This window comes from Pelobates fuscus, chromosome 6 (genome assembly GCF_036172605.1).
Source record: "Pelobates fuscus isolate aPelFus1 chromosome 6, aPelFus1.pri, whole genome shotgun sequence".
In the NCBI taxonomy this organism is placed as follows: Eukaryota; Metazoa; Chordata; class Amphibia; order Anura; family Pelobatidae; genus Pelobates; species Pelobates fuscus.
Genome location: NC_086322.1, coordinates 4,827,920 through 4,844,665, shown reverse-complemented (window position 1 = coordinate 4,844,665; position 16,746 = coordinate 4,827,920). Strand labels below are relative to the sequence as shown.

Genomic DNA, 16,746 nt, shown 5'->3' with positions numbered 1-16,746 from the left:
AATTGTGTGAATAAAGCTGACAGTTGACCTCCAAGCTATGTGTCGTCTAGTTCTTGGAGGGAAGGGATTGTAACCACGCTACCCGTTTGATATCTGTATTGGATTGCTGTTCCTGTCTACCAGCGGAGCTACCTTGGATCGTACCTCTACTCCGCTACAGGCAGTATGCAATCATACCGTTTATATATATAAATCTTAGAGTATTGCGGTATGCAATGATACCTTTTATATATATAAATCCCAGAGTATTGCAGTATGCAATGATACCTTTTATATATATATATATATCCCAGAGTATGGCAGTATGCAGTGATACCTTTTATATATATAAATCCCAGAGTATTGCAGTATGCAGTGATACCTTTTATATATATAAATCCCAGAGTATTGCAGTATGCAGTGATACCTTTTATATATATAGAAATCCGAGAGTATTGCAGTATGCAATGATACCTTTATATATATAAATCCCAGAGCATTGCAGTATGCAGTGATACCTTTTATATATATAAAGCCCAGAGTATTGCAGTATGCAATGATACCTTTTATATATATAAATCCCAGAGTATTACAGTATGCAATGATACCTTTTATATATATAAATCCCAGAGCATTGCAGTATGCAATGATACCTTTTATATATATCAATCCCAGAGTATTGCAGTATGCAATGATACCTTTTATATATATAAATCCCAGAGTATTGCGGTATGCAATGATACCTTTTATATATATAAATCCCAGAGTATTGCAGTATGCAATGATACCTTATATATATATATATAAATCCCAGAGTATTGCAGTATGCAATGATACCTTTTATATATATAAATCCCAGTGTATTGCAGTATGCAATGATACCTTTTATATATATAAATCCCAGAGGATTGCAGTATGCGATGATACCTGTTATATATGTAAATCCCAGAGTATTTCAGTATGTAATGATACCGTTTATATATATATATCCCAGAGTATGGCAGTATGCAGTGATACCTTTTATATATATATAAATCCCAGAGTATTGCAGTATGCAATGATACCTTTTATATATATAAATCCCAGAGTATTGCGGTATGCAATGATACCTTTTATATATATAAATCCCAGAGTATTGCAGTATGCAATGATACCTTTTATATATATAAATCCCAGAGTATTGCAGTATGTAATGATACCTTTTATATATATAAATCCCAGAGTATTGCAGTATGCAATGATACCTTTTATATATATAAATCCCAGAGTATTGCAGTATGCAATGATACCTTATATATATATATATAAATCCCAGAGTATTGCAGTATGCAATGATACCTTTTATATATATAAATCCCAGTGTATTGCAGTATGCAATGATACCTTTTATATATATAAATCCCAGAGGATTGCAGTATGCGATGATACCTGTTATATATGTAAATCCCAGAGTATTTCAGTATGTAATGATACCGTTTATATATATATATCCCAGAGTATGGCAGTATGCAGTGATACCTTTTATATATATATAAATCCCAGAGTATTGCAGTATGCAATGATACCTTTTATATATATAAATCCCAGAGTATTGCGGTATGCAATGATACCTTTTATATATATAAATCCCAGAGTATTGCAGTATGCAATGATACCTTTTATATATATAAATCCCAGAGTATTGCAGTATGTAATGATACCTTTTATATATATAAATCCCAGAGTATTGCAGTATGCAATGATACCTTTTATATATATAAATCCCAGAGTATTGCAGTATGCAATGATACATTTTTATTGGACTAACACAATATTTCGAGAGTTTACCTCTTCCTCAGGTCTGATCAATCTGATAGTTTAATACTTAAAACTACTGATGTTAGAGAAGGGGAGTGAGAGGGGGGTGAAAGGGGTGTCATAAATAGCAGAAAGTGAACGGTGCAGCTTTGTGGTGCAAACATTGTGTACATGATAACAGTGTACAGAGTGTGACAAAGGTTGCTACATTGGAGAAACTGGCCTTAACGGATATTGTACCCCTGTTGGTCATCACTTCACCCAGACTGGTCACTACATCCAAAACTTCAGGATTAAAGTTCTTAAAGGGCAGATCTTGACATGAAAATGATCACACATTTCAACACCAGAAATAAAGGACTTAATGTAGACTCTGGCTGTCTCACACACTACCAAGACTTTAAATAAACACACATCTTAATGTCTCTGTTCTGCCTTCTCCTTCTCCTGTCCTCTGCTCGTATCTTTTCTGCCAACTCACGGCTCTCTAACTCTCCCCCCGTAGCCTGCCTAGTCTTCAATTGTTTCAGAAATCTCTCAAAGCCCATCTTTTCAGAAATGCCTATGGCCTCCCAGAGTAACGTTGATGTCACAAACCCAAATCTGTCTCTGGCTCTCTCCTACACTCCAGTCTCACCTCCAGTTCTGCTACTTTCCCACCTTGTTTTGTGGCTGCTCCACTTGATGCCCATCCTATTGTGTCTAATAACACTACCTCTTCTAGACTGTTTGAGAAGGGTCCTCATCTACCTCTTGTTCTTGGAACATTTTGTAATTGTCCCATTTATTGTTAAATTTCCCCCTTTATATTAGTGTAACGCACAGCGAAATGAGTTGGGGCTATATAAATACCAATAATAATATTAGTAATAATCTGCACTGTTCACTCTCAGGCACATTGTCTGCTATTCATGACACCCTACTAACCCCCCCCCCCCTTCTCTAACATCAATTGTTTTCTGTGTTAAATAGACACTATAGTCACCAGAACAACTACAGCTTATTGTATATGTTTTGGTGAGTATAATCATGAGAAAATGCAGTGTTTACATTGCAGCCTAGTGATACCTCCACTGGCCACTCCTCAGATGGCTGCTAGAGGTGCTTCCTGGGGCAGTGCTGCACAGTGTGACTGACATTCAGTGTCTCCACCCTCTGCATGGAGATACTGAACTTTCCTGATGGAGATGCATTAATGCAATGAATCTCTATGAGGAGATGCTGATTGGCCAGGGCGGCATTTGGCTCCACCCCCGCCCTACCTCCTTGGCTGAGATAATTAGAATTTACAATCTCAGCCAGTCCAATGCGTTTCCATGGGAAACTATTCTGATTGGCTGAGCTCATCACATCTGATGATGTCAGCCAAAGAGGCAGATCAGGGGCAGAGCCAGCACCAGTATACTGGAAAAAAGGTGAGATTTAGTATATTTAGGGAAAGCCAAAGGGCTAGCTAGTGTATTTAACACTATAGGGACAGGAATAAATGTTTGTGTTCCTGACCCTATAGTGTTCCTTTAGACTCAGAATCAGATTGATCAGTATTGATTCAGACCTGAGGAAGAGAGGAAAACTCTTGAAAGCTTGTCTTTTACGTAATATGTTAGTCCAATAAAAAAGGTATCATTGCATTCTGCAAACATCTGGTATTTTGGCATCTTATATATATATAAAATAGAGAAAAATACCGGCACTCTAGGTCTTCCAAGCAATGAGGTTTATTTTCTGTCAATCCAAAGTCAACGTTTCAGCCCTAGTTCAGGGCTTTCATCAGGACACATAAGAAATATGTGTCCTGATGAAAGCCCTGAACTAGGGCTGAAACGGTGACTTTTGATTGACATAAAATAAACCTCATTGCTTGGAAGACCTGGAGTGCTGGTATTTTTCTCTATTTTATACTGTTTCTTTGCTGGGCACCAGGCCATATATAAATAAGTTAGAGTGATAGAATTTTTTGTTTTACTATATATATATATATATATATGTATCTATCTATGTGTGTGTGTGTATGTGCATGTAGTTATCTATAAATGCGTTTTTATGTTGCTATGCGTGTGATTGTGAAGCAAATTTAGTCGTTAGTATTTTACAAAAATGACCATTTATATTTTTAATATATATATATATATATATTAACAACATCACAATATGGTATTTGTTGTTTCATTTCTTGAGTAATCATAGAGGAAGTTATCAAATACCAAATCATCATATGTGTTACTCAGTTTCTCCTTTTCTCTCTATCCTTATCTACTTAATTTCTGTTTCGTTATTTTGTTTATTTGACACTATTACAATTTTATTAAACTTTCAAATACAAGACAGACTGACTAACAAACATACAGACATTTGGGCAGACATTTGCTCGGTTCGCGGTGTAACAAAGAAAAGAAAGGAAAAAAAAATAATAATTCCCATATAAAGTTCGAGGAGAGGGGCCCATATATTTCCATAAACGGATAGAAACCCTACGGCTAGAAAAGAAAAACAGGAAAAACCCACTGAGAAAAGAGAGGGTAAAGAAGAAAACCTCATTATTCAGGGTCACATTTTTGAATGCATTTATCCCAGTAGGTGTAGTGATGGCCCTTTCCATTTTGAATAATGCTTTGAGCGTCGATCTTAGACCAGTTGTCTACCTTAGGAGATTTCCAGTTCCTGGCTATTGAGTTTTTCACAGCCATTAAGATGATAGGTCTTTATTGATGCCCGTCATATCCATATGTAATACAGCCATACTTGGAGTTAATCTTTGTTTCCAATAAAAATGATAAATATTGGTCTAGTTCTTCATATATCTTTATGTGCAGTACATATAACAGATTTTTTTTTATTAAAACACTCACACCTGTTTTCCTTACACCCTATCTGACATATTAATAATGGGTAAAACTTCCTGGATAACTTTATTAGAATTTTGCTCTAAGGACACATTAAATCTCCACAGGGTCCTGTCTTCAGTGAGCGAATCTTTAGGAACATGTGGTGTGATATTCTTAGCATGAAACGAAATAGCCATTTCTCTCGTGACCAAAGTTGTTTTTCCTTCTCTCTTCAAAACATTATGGATTGATGTCTGAAAGACTTTTCTGGGGTCTACTAGTAATTTATTGTTTGAAAAAGGGTTTTCAACTTTAGATTTTCGAAGAGTGTGAAGAAGGATATTAACCCCAGAAATATTTGTCCACATATTCAATCTAGATTTGTTGGCAGATGGGAAAAAAACATGGTTTTCAAAGAGAAAGACGCTGCTCTCTGGATATTTCTTTTGAAGATTCTCCATTAATGACCCCCAATCATGGAGTTTCACTGGAAGAATGATTTCATCAATGTCATTAAGGAAGACAAACTTACTTCTATACATATTCCTGTACAGACAGTCATTTAAAGTGGCTGTTTGTCCATAGTAACCAATCTGATTTTTGGAATTCGAGTTATAATACCAGTCAGTAGATGTTCGTAGGAATTTGTCTATTGGCCAAGGAACGACCTCTAGAATTCCCTCTTCCACGTAATATTGTAAGACTTTGTCCACATTCTCATGACACTTGTTGACATAGAGAGTAACTCTTCCAGCTCCAAGCAGTTTATACATTTCAATGCTCTGGATAGTCTGTAGAACATTATTATAATCTCCGTACATGGTGGAAATGCAGACAGTGAAATTGACAGACAGAGTATGAGGAGGACGGTTTCTGACTTCAAACAACGGCAGCTGAGTTATGTTTGTGGCATTGGACCAATGGGCAGATATGTAATGATAGGAACAGTTTGGAGGCTCAGTACATAACAGGTCAGCCGTCCCATATGGATGCTCAAACCTGTCTCTGTGAAGGTCTATCTGAGCTCTGACTGTCACGGAGGAGCTATGGATACAGTGGAACCAACAATAAAGCTCTCTCACTGAATGATGTATAATGGCAAGTACCCGGATAATGGGTGTGGGTCCTCGGGGGTCATAGTACGGAGCCAGGATAAAGGTCTGGTTATCACCCAGAGCCGTTATTGTGCTGTTTGCAATGTTAGAAGAATTTCTAGGTTTAATTTTCACTTGGTGGTGATAAATAAATGAAAGCCATAAAATGGAAACAAGGACATTAATGATGTAGAAATATGTCCTCATGATTCAACCAATGCTCTTGTCTTGGCCACCTGCAGAAAGAAAAGAAAAATGTAAATAAACTGAACGAAAACCTTATTGTAACCTCTTCTCCAACGCTCACAAATTGTATTACATGCTGAAAAATGGGAAGCGTTATCTCTAGTGATGTCGCGAACACAAAATTTTCGGTTCGCGAACGGCAAGCGTTAACTTCCGCAAATGTTTGCGAACCGGGCGAACCGCCATTGACTTCAATGGGCAGGCGAATTTTAAAACCCACAGGGACTCTTTCTGGCCACAATAGTGATGGAAAAGTTGTTTCAAGGGGACTAACACCTGGACTGTGGCATGCCGGAGTGGGATCTATGGCAAAACTCCCATGGAAAATTACACAGTTGATGCAGAGTCTGGTTTTAATCCATAAAGGGCAGAAATCACCTAACATTGACACCTGTCCTCAAAGCCCCTGATACACACTGACACAGAGCAGAATAGGGACTGTTCCCCCTACATAGGGTCGCTTGGCAGATATGGATTGACACCTATCCTAATGATCCCTGATACACACCGACACAGAGCAGAATAGGGACTGTTCCTCCTACATAGGGTCACTTGGCAGATATGGATTGACACCTATCCTAAGGATCCCTGATACACACCGACACAGAGCAGAATAGGGACTGTTCCCCCTACATAGGGTCACTTGGCAGATATGGATTGACACCTGTCCTAATGATCCCTGATACACACTGACAGAGCAGAATAGGGACTGTTCCCCCTACATAGGGTCACTTGGCAGATATGGATTGACACCTGTCCTAATGATCCCTGATACACACTGACAGAGCAGAATAGGGACTGTTCCCCCTACATAGGGTCACTTGGCAGATATGGATTGACACCTATCCTAAGGATCCCTGATACACACTGACACAGAGCAGAATAGGGACTGTTCCCCCTACATAGGGTCACTTGGCAGATATGGATTGACACCTATCCTAATGATCCCTGATACACACCGACACAGAGCAGAATAGGGACTGTTCCCCCTACATAGGGTCACTTGCCAGATATGGATTGACACCTGTCCTAATGATCCCTGATACACACTGACAGAGCAGAATAGGGACTGTTCCCCCTACATAGGGTCACTTGGCAGATATGGATTGACACCTGTCCTAATGATCCCTGATACACACTGACAGAGCAGAATAGGGACTGTTCCCCCTACATAGGGTCGCTTGGCAGATATGGATTGACACCTGTCCTAATGATCCCTGATACACACCGACACAGAGCAGAATAGGGACTGTTCCCCCTACATAGGGTCACTTGGCAGATATGGATTGACACCTATCCTAATGATCCCTGATACACACTGACACAGAGCAGAATAGAGACTGTTCCCCCTACATAGGGTCACTTGGCAGATATGGATTGACACCTATCCTAAGGATCCCTGATACACACTGACACAGAGCAGAATAGAGACTGTTCCCCCTACATAGGGTCGCTTGGCAGATATGGATTGACACCTGTCCTAATGATCCCTGATACACACTGACACAGAGCAGAATAGGGACTGTTCCCCCTACATAGGGTCACTTGGCAGATATGGATTGACACCTATCCTAAGGATCCCTGATACACACTGACACAGAGCAGAATAGGGACTGTTCCCCCTACATAGGGTCACTTGGCAGATATGGATTGACACCTGTCCTCAAAACCCCTGATACACACTGACACAGAGCAGAATAGGGACTGTTCCCCCTACATAGGGTCACTTGGCAGATATGGATTGACACCTGTCCTCAAAACCCCTGATACACACTGACACAGAGCAGAATAGGGACTGTTCCCCCTACATAGGGTCACTTGGCAGATATGGATTGACACCTATCCTAATGATCCCTGATACACACTGACACAGAGCAGAATAGAGACTGTTCCTCCTACATAGGGTCGCTTGGCAGATATGGATTGACACCTATCCTAAGGATCCCTGATACACACTGACACAGAGCAGAATAGAGACTGTTCCCCCTACATAGGGTCGCTTGGCAGATATGGATTGACACCTATCCTAATGATCCCTGATACACACTGACACAGAGCAGAATAGAGACTGTTCCCCCTACATAGGGTCACTTGGCAGATATGGATTGACACCTATCCTAAGGATCCCTGATACACACTGACACAGAGCAGAATAGGGACTGTTCCCCCTACATAGGGTCACTTGGCAGATATGGATTGACACCTATCCTAATGATCCCTGATACACACTGACACAGAGCAGAATAGAGACTGTTCCCCCTACAAAGGGTCACTTGACAGATATGGATTGACACCTATCCTAATGATCCCTGATACACACTGACACAGAGCAGAATAGAGACTGTTCCTCCTACATAGGGTCGCTTGGCAGATATGGATTGACACCTATCCTAAGGATCCCTGATACACACTGACACAGAGCAGAATAGAGACTGTTCCCCCTACATAGGGTCACTTGACAGATATGGATTGACACCTATCCTAAGGATCCCTGATACACACTGACACAGAGCAGAATAGGGACTGTTCCCCCTACATAGGGTCACTTGGCAGATATGGATTGACACCTATCCTAAGGATCCCTGATACACACTGACACAGAGCAGAATAGGGACTGTTCCCCCTACATAGAGTCACTTGGCAGATATGGATTGACACCTATCCTAATGATCCCTGATACACACTGACACAGAGCAGAATAGGGACTGTTCCCCCTACATAGGGTCACTTGACAGATATGGATTGACACCTATCCTAAGGATCCCTGATACACACTGACACAGAGCAGAATAGAGACTGTTCCCCCTACATAGGGTCGCTTGGCAGATATGGATTGACACCTATCCTAAGGATCCCTGATACACACTGACACAGAGCAGAATAGGGACTGTTCCCCCTACATAGAGTCACTTGGCAGATATGGATTGACACCTATCCTAATGATCCCTGATACACACTGACACAGAGCAGAATAGGGACTGTTCCCCCTACATAGGGTCACTTGACAGATATGGATTGACACCTATCCTAAGGATCCCTGATACACACTGACACAGAGCAGAATAGAGACTGTTCCCCCTACATAGGGTCACTTGGCAGATATGGATTGACATCTATCCTAAGGATCCCTGATACACACTGACACAGAGCAGAATAGAGACTGTTCCCCCTACATAGGGTCGCTTGGCAGATATGGATTGACATCTATCCTAAGGATCCCTGATACACACTGACACAGAGCAGAATAGAGACTGTTCCCCCTACATAGGGTCACTTGACAGATATGGATTGACACCTATCCTAAGGATCCCTGATACACACTGACACAGAGCAGAATAGGGACTGTTCCCCCTACATAGGGTCACTTGGCAGATATGGATTGACACCTATCCTAAGGATCCCTGATACACACTGACACAGAGCAGAATAGGGACTGTTCCCCCTACATAGGGTCACTTGGCAGATATGGATTGACACCTGTCCTTAGTGTGACGGACCCGCTGGCACTCTGACCGATTACCTCCGCCAATCGATGCTCCTAGTTCTTGCCGAGGATTTCAATTGACACCATCAGCACTGCAGGCCTATCCCGACCCCCAAACACGAGCCCAGGCTTCAAGAAAGGGCCAGGCCGGTCTGTTTAATGAGCACCAAAGCCACAGCACTCAGCAAAACAACCCCCCCTCCGAGGAAACAAAGTGACAGTTAAACGGGTCAGTCAGTGTTTGAAAATATGACAGTTATAAAGTATTTAAATGGTGTTCTAAGAGGGGGGGGGGGGGGGGGGATAAAACAGTCAAACTAGGTCCATAAAACAGGGGGTCCCCTTCACACTCTGCATCCGAAGTGCAAAACTGCAGATCCTTTGTCAGAGCATTTAAAGGGCCAGAACCAGTCTAATAAAATTCACTATGCCCAAATAAAGTATCTAAAAGGGCAAAATCTTCCAGGGGCCATAGTCACAGGGCAGGAGGCTGGCAATTAGTCCTCTCCAGGCACACTAAGGATCCCTGATACACACTGACACAGAGCAGAATAGGGACTGTTCCTCCTACATAGGGTCACTTGGCAGATATGGATTGACACCTATCCATATCTGCCACATAGAAACATAGAATGTGACGGCAGATAAGAACCATTCGGCCCATCTAGTCTGCCCAGTTTTCTAAATACTTTCATTAGTCCCCGGCCTTATCTTATAGTTAGGATAGCCTTATGCCTATCCCACGCATGCTTAAACTCCTTTACTGTGTTAACCTCTACCACTTCAGCTGGAAGGCTATTCCATGCATCCACTACCCTCTCAGTAAAGTAATACTTCCTGATATTATTTTTAAACCTTTGTCCCTCTAATTTAAGACTATGTCCTCTTGTTGTGGTAGTTTTTCTTCTTTTAAATATAGTCTCCTCCTTTACTGTGTTGATTCCCTTTATGTATTTAAATGTTTCTATCATATCCCCCCTGTCTCGTCTTTCCTCCAAGCTATACATGTTAAGATCCTTTAACCTTTCCTGGTAAGTTTTATCCTGCAATCCATGAACCAGTTTAGTAGCCCTTCTTTGAACTCTCTCTAAGGTATCAATATCCTTCTGAAGATACGGTCTCCAGTACTGTGTACAGTACTCCAAGTGAGGTCTCACCAGTGTTCTGTACAATGGCATGAGCACTTCCCTCTTTCTACTGCTGATACCTCTCCCTATACAACCAAGCATTCTGCTGGCTTTTCCTGCTGCTCGATTACATTGTCTGCCTACCTTTAAGTCATCAGAAATAATCACCCCTAAATCCCTTTCCTCAGATGTTGAGGTTAGGACTCTATCAAATATTCTATACTCTGCCCTTGGGTTTTTACGTCCAAGATGCATTATCTTGCACTTATCCACATTAAATGTCAGTTGCCACAACTCTGACCATTTTTCTAGTTTACCTAAATCATTTGCCATTTGGCTTATCCCTCCTGGAACATCAACCCTGTTACATATCTTAGTATCATCCGCAAAAAGACACACCTTACCATCAAGACCTTCTGCAATATCACTAATAAAAATATTAAAGAGAATGGGTCCAAGTACAGATCCCTGAGGTACCCCACTGGTGACAAGCCCAAGCTTCGAATATACTCCATTGACTACAACCCTCTGTTGCCTGTCACTCAGCCACTGCCTTACCCATTCAACAATATTGGAATCCAAACTCAAAGATTGCAGTTTATTGATAAGCCTTCTATGTGCAACAGTGTCAAAAGCCTTACTGCATACTTACATAATTTTAGTTACCCAATCAAAAAAATCAATAAGATTAGTTTGGCATGATCTCCCTGAAGTAAACCCATGTTGTCTCTGATCTTGAAATCCATGTGTTTTTAGATGTTCAACAATACTATCCTTTAACATGGTTTCCATCACTTTCCCCACTACTGAAGTAAGGCTTACTGGCCTATAGTTGCCCGACTCCTCCTTATTACCTTTCTTGTGAATGGGCACAACATTCGCTAACTTCCAATCTTCTGGGACTACTCCTGTTAACAATGATTGGTAAAATAAATCTGTTAATGGTTTTGCTAGTACACCACTAAGCTCTTTTAATAGCTTTGGGTGTATTCCATCAGGTCCCATTGACTTATTTGTCTTTACTTTTGACAGTTGAAATAGAACCTCTTCCTCTGTAAACTCACATGTAATAAATGACTCATTTATCCTTTTTTTTATCAGAGGTCCCTTTCCTTCATTTTCAGCTGTAAATGCCGAACAAAAATATTCATTGAGGCAGTCAGCTAGACCTTTATACTCATCTACATACCTTCCTTCTTTTGTTTTTAATCTAACTAATCCTTGTTTTACTTTTCTTTTCTCATTTATGTATCTAAAAAAAGTTTTGTCCCCCTTTTTTACTGACTGTGCTATTTTCTCTTCTGTGTGTGATTTGGAAGCTCTTATAACTTGCTTAGCCTCTTTCTGCCTAATCTTATAGGTCATTCTGTCTTCCTCACTCTGGGTTTTTTTTATAATTACTAAATGCTAACTTTTTGTTTTTTTACTATTTTGGCCACATCTGCGGAGTACCACAGTGGTTTCTTGAATTTTTTGCTTTTACTGACAAGCCTAATGCAATTTTCTGTTGCCTTCAGTAGTGCAGCTTTTAAATAATCCCATTTATTTTGGACTCCATTTAAGTTGCTCCAGTCTGATAATGACTCCTTTACACATATTCTAATTTTAGAAAAGTCTGTTTTTCTAAAGTCTAAAACTTTTGTTTTTGTGTGGTGTGACTCAGTCACTGTTCTTATATTAAACCACACTGACTGATGATCACTGGATCCTAAACTTTCACCTACAGTAATATCTGATACCAAATCTCCATTTGTTAACACTAAATCTAGTATGGCCTCTTTACGAGTTGGCTCCTCAACGTCTTGTTTTAGAGACAATCCCAGTAGGGAGTTTAGAATATGTGTGCTTCTGGCACAAGTAGCTATTTTTGTTTTCCAATTCACATCAGGAAGATTAAAGTCACCCATGGTGATAACTTCCCCCTTCATTGTCATTTTAGCTATTTCTTCAACTAGTAGATTATCTAACTCTTCAATTTGTCCTGGGGGCCTATAAATCACACCTACACGAACTACTGTGTGATTACCAAATTCTAACGTAGCCCAAATGGACTCTATGTTCGTCTCACTAACCTTTATTAGGCTAGATTTTATGCTATCCTTCACATACAGGGCCACCCCTCCCCCTTTCTTGCCTTCCCTGTCTTTTCTATATAAAGAGTACCCTGGTATTGCTATGTCCCAGTCATTTTTTTCATTATACCATGTCTCAGTAACAGCGACTAAATCTACACTATCAGTTGCCATTATTGCCACAAGTTCATGGATCTTATTCCCTAAACTGCGAGCATTTGTAGACATGACTCTAAGCTTATCATTTTTTAACACACTTGCTACAGGCACCTTCTGTCCTTGTTTTGGGGGACAATTGGATTGATGTTTTATCACCCTTTTGCCCCCCCCCTCCTAGTTTAAATACATCTTAGCAAAACCTCTGAACTTCTCACTGAGAACATTTGTTCCCTTTTGAGAAAGATGCAAGCCATCTTTTTTGTACAGTTTATTTCCATTCCAAACAGAGCTACCATGAGCAATAAAGCCAAATCCTTGCTCCCGACACCATTCACCAAGCCACAAGTTAAAGTCCCTAATACGCATCCGCCTGTCATTCTGAGTGTTATGCACAGGCAGAACTTCAGAGAATGACAGTGTGGAAGCAACCTGCCGTATATCATTCGCAAAAACACTAAAAACTTCCTTAACCTCTGAAACCTCATTGCAAGCCAAGTCATTTGTCCCTAAATGGACAAGTACATCCAATTTCCCTTCCTGCTTTGCTTGCTTAACAATATTACAGATACGTCTCCTGTCTCTGTGAGCAGTAGCTCCAGGAAGATAACTCACAAGACCACCATTGTCCATCTCCACACCTCTTATGATGGAATCCACCAACAACAACTGCTTTCTATCAGGCCTCACCATAGTCTTCAAGCCTCTCTGCACAACACCACTAGCCTCAGTGCCTCTCTGCACAACACCACTGGCCTCAGTGCCTCTCTGCACAACACCACTAGCCTCAGTGCCTCTCTCCACAACACCACTGGCCTCAGTGCCTCTCTGCACAACACCACTGGCCTCAGTGCCTTTCTGCAGAATACCACTAGCCTCAGTGCCTCTCTGCACAACACCACTGGCCTCAGTGCCTCTCTGCACAACACCACTAGCCTCAGTGCCTCTCTGCACAACACCACTGGCCTCAGTGCCTCTCTGCACAACACCACTAGCCTCAATGCCTCTCTCCACAACACCACTAGCCTCAGTGCCTCTCTCCACAACACCACTAGCCTCAGTGCCTCTCTGCACAACACCACTGGCCTCAGTGCCTCTCTGCACAACACCACTAGCCTCAGTGCTTCTCTGCACAACACCACTAGCCTCAATGCTTCTCTCCACAACACCACTAGCCTCAGTGCCTCTCTCCACAACACCACTAGCCTCAGTGCCTCTCTGCAAAACACCACTAGCCTCAGTGCCTCTCTCCACAACACCACTAGCCTCAGTGCCTCTCTGCACAACACCACTAGCCTCAGTGCCACTCTGCACAACACCATTAGCCTCAGTGCCTCTCTGCACAACACCACTAGCCTCAATGCCTCTCTCCACAACACCACTAGCCTCAGTGCCTCTCTCCACAACACCACTAGCCTCAGTGCCTCTCTGCACAACACCACTAGCCTCAATGCCTCTCTCCACAACACCACTAGCCTCAGTGCCTCTCTGCACAACACCACTAGCCTCAGTGCCTCTCTGCAAAACACCACTAGCCTCAGTGCCTCTCTGCACAACACCACTAGCCTCAGTGCCTCTCTGCACAACACCACTAGCCTCAGTGCCTCTCTGCACAACACCACTGGCCTCAGTGCCTCTCTGCACAACACCACTGGCCTCAGTGCCTTTCTGCACAACACCACTAGCCTCAGTGCCTCTCTGCACAACACCACTAGCCTCAGTGCCTCTCTGCACAACACCACTAGCCTCAATGCCACTCTCCACAACACCACTAGCCTCAGTGCCTCTCTCCACAACACCACTAGCCTCAGTGCCTCTCTGCAAAACACCACTAGCCTCAGTGCCTCTCTCCACAACACCACTAGCCTCAGTGCCTCTCTGCACAACACCACTAGCCTCAGTGCCACTCTGCACAACACCACTAGCCTCAGTGCCTCTCTGCACAACACCACTAGCCTCAATGCCTCTCTCCACAACACCACTAGCCTCAGTGCCTCTCTCCACAACACCACTAGCCTCAGTGCCTCTCTGCACAACACCACTAGCCTCAATGCCTCTCTCCACAACACCACTAGCCTCAGTGCCTCTCTGCACAACACCACTAGCCTCAGTGCCTCTCTGCACAACACCACTAGCCTCAGTGCCTCTCTGCACAACACTACTAGCCTCAGTGCCTCTCTGCACAACACCACTAGCCTCAGTGCCTCTCTGCACAACACCACTGGCCTCAGTGCCTCTCTGCACAACACCACTGGCCTCAGTGCCTTTCTGCACAACACCACTAGCCTCAGTGCCTCTCTGCACAACACCACTAGCCTCAGTGCCTCTCTGCACAACACCACTAGCCTCAATGCCACTCTCCACAACACCACTAGCCTCAGTGCCTCTCTCCACAACACCACTGGCCTCAGTGCCTCTCTGCACAACACCACTAGCCTCAGTGCCTCTCTGCACAACACCACTGGCCTCAGTGCCTCTCTGCACAACACCACTAGCCTCAATGCCTCTCTCCACAACACCACTAGCCTCAGTGCCTCTCTGCACAACACCACTAGCCTCAGTGCCTCTCTGCACAACACCACTGGCCTCAGTGCCTCTCTGCACAACACCACTGGCCTCAGTGCCTCTCTGCACAACACCACTAGCCTCAATGCCTCTCTGCACAACACCACTAGTCTCAGTGCCTCTCTGCACAACACCACTAGCCTCAATGCCTCTCTCCACAACACCACTAGCCTCAGTGCCTCTCTGCACAACACGACTGGCCTCAGTGCCTCTCTGCACAACACCACTAACCTCAGTGCCTCTCTGCACAACACCACTAGCCTCAATGCCTCTCTGCACAACACCACTAGCCTCAATGACTCTCTGCACAACACCACTAGCCTCAGTGCCTCTCTGTACAACACCACTAGCCTCAATGCCTCTCTCCACAACACCACTAGCCTCAGTGCCTCTCTCAACAACACCACTAGCCTCAGTGCCTCTCTGCACAACACCACTAGCCTCAGTGCCTCTCTGAACAACACCACTGGCCTCAGTGCCTCTCTGCACAACACCACTGGCCTCAGTGCCTCTCTGCACAACACCACTAGCCTCAGTGCCTCTCTGCACAACACCACTAGCCTCAGTGCCTCTCTCCACAACACCACTAGCCTCAGTGCCTCTCTCGACAACACCACTGGCCTCAGTGCCTCTCTGCACAACACCACTAGCCTCAGTGCCTCTCTGCACAACACCACTAGCCTCAGTGCCTCTCTGCACAACACCACTAGCCTCAATGCCACTCTCCACAACACCACTAGCCTCAGTGCCTCTCTCCACAACACCACTGGCCTCAGTGCCTCTCTGCACAACACCACTGGCCTCAGTGCCTCTCTGCACAACACCACTAGCCTCAGTGCCTCTCTGCACAACACCACTGGCCTCAGTGCCTCTCTGCACAACACCACTAGCCTCAATGCCTCTCTGCACAACACCACTAGCCTCAGTGCCTCTCTGCACAACACCACTAGCCTCAGTGCCTCTCTGCACAACACCACTGGCCTCAGTGCCTCTCTGCACAACACCACTGGCCTCAGTGCCTCTCTGCACAACACCACTAGCCTCAATGCCTTTCTCCACAACACCACTAGCCTCAATGACTCTCTGCACAACACCACTACCCTCAGTGCCTCTCTGTACAACACCACTAGCCTCAATGCCTCTCTCCACAACACCACTAGCCACAGTGCCTCTCTCAACAACACCACTAGCCTCAGTGCCTCTCTGCACAACACCACTAGCCTCAGTGCCTCTCTGCACAACACCACTGGCCTCAGTGCCTCTCTGCACAACACCACTGGCCTCAGTGCCTCTCTCCACAACACCACTAGCCTCAGTGCCTCTCTCCACAACACCAGTAGCCTCAGTGCCTCTCTGCACAACACCACTAGCCTCAGTGCCTCTCTCCACAACACCACTAGC

General features: G+C 43.6%; 1 protein-coding gene across 1 annotated transcript; it reads right to left on the bottom strand.

The window, feature by feature from the left end:
- Positions 1–4,636: 4,636 nt before the first annotated feature.
- LOC134615250 (beta-1,4-galactosyltransferase galt-1-like) lies at positions 4,637–5,902 on the bottom strand. Its single transcript, XM_063459736.1, has one exon. The coding sequence runs from the start codon at positions 5,900–5,902 to the stop codon at positions 4,637–4,639; it is 1,266 nt and encodes a 421-aa protein (XP_063315806.1).
- Between the last annotated feature and the right edge of the window lie 10,844 nt (positions 5,903–16,746).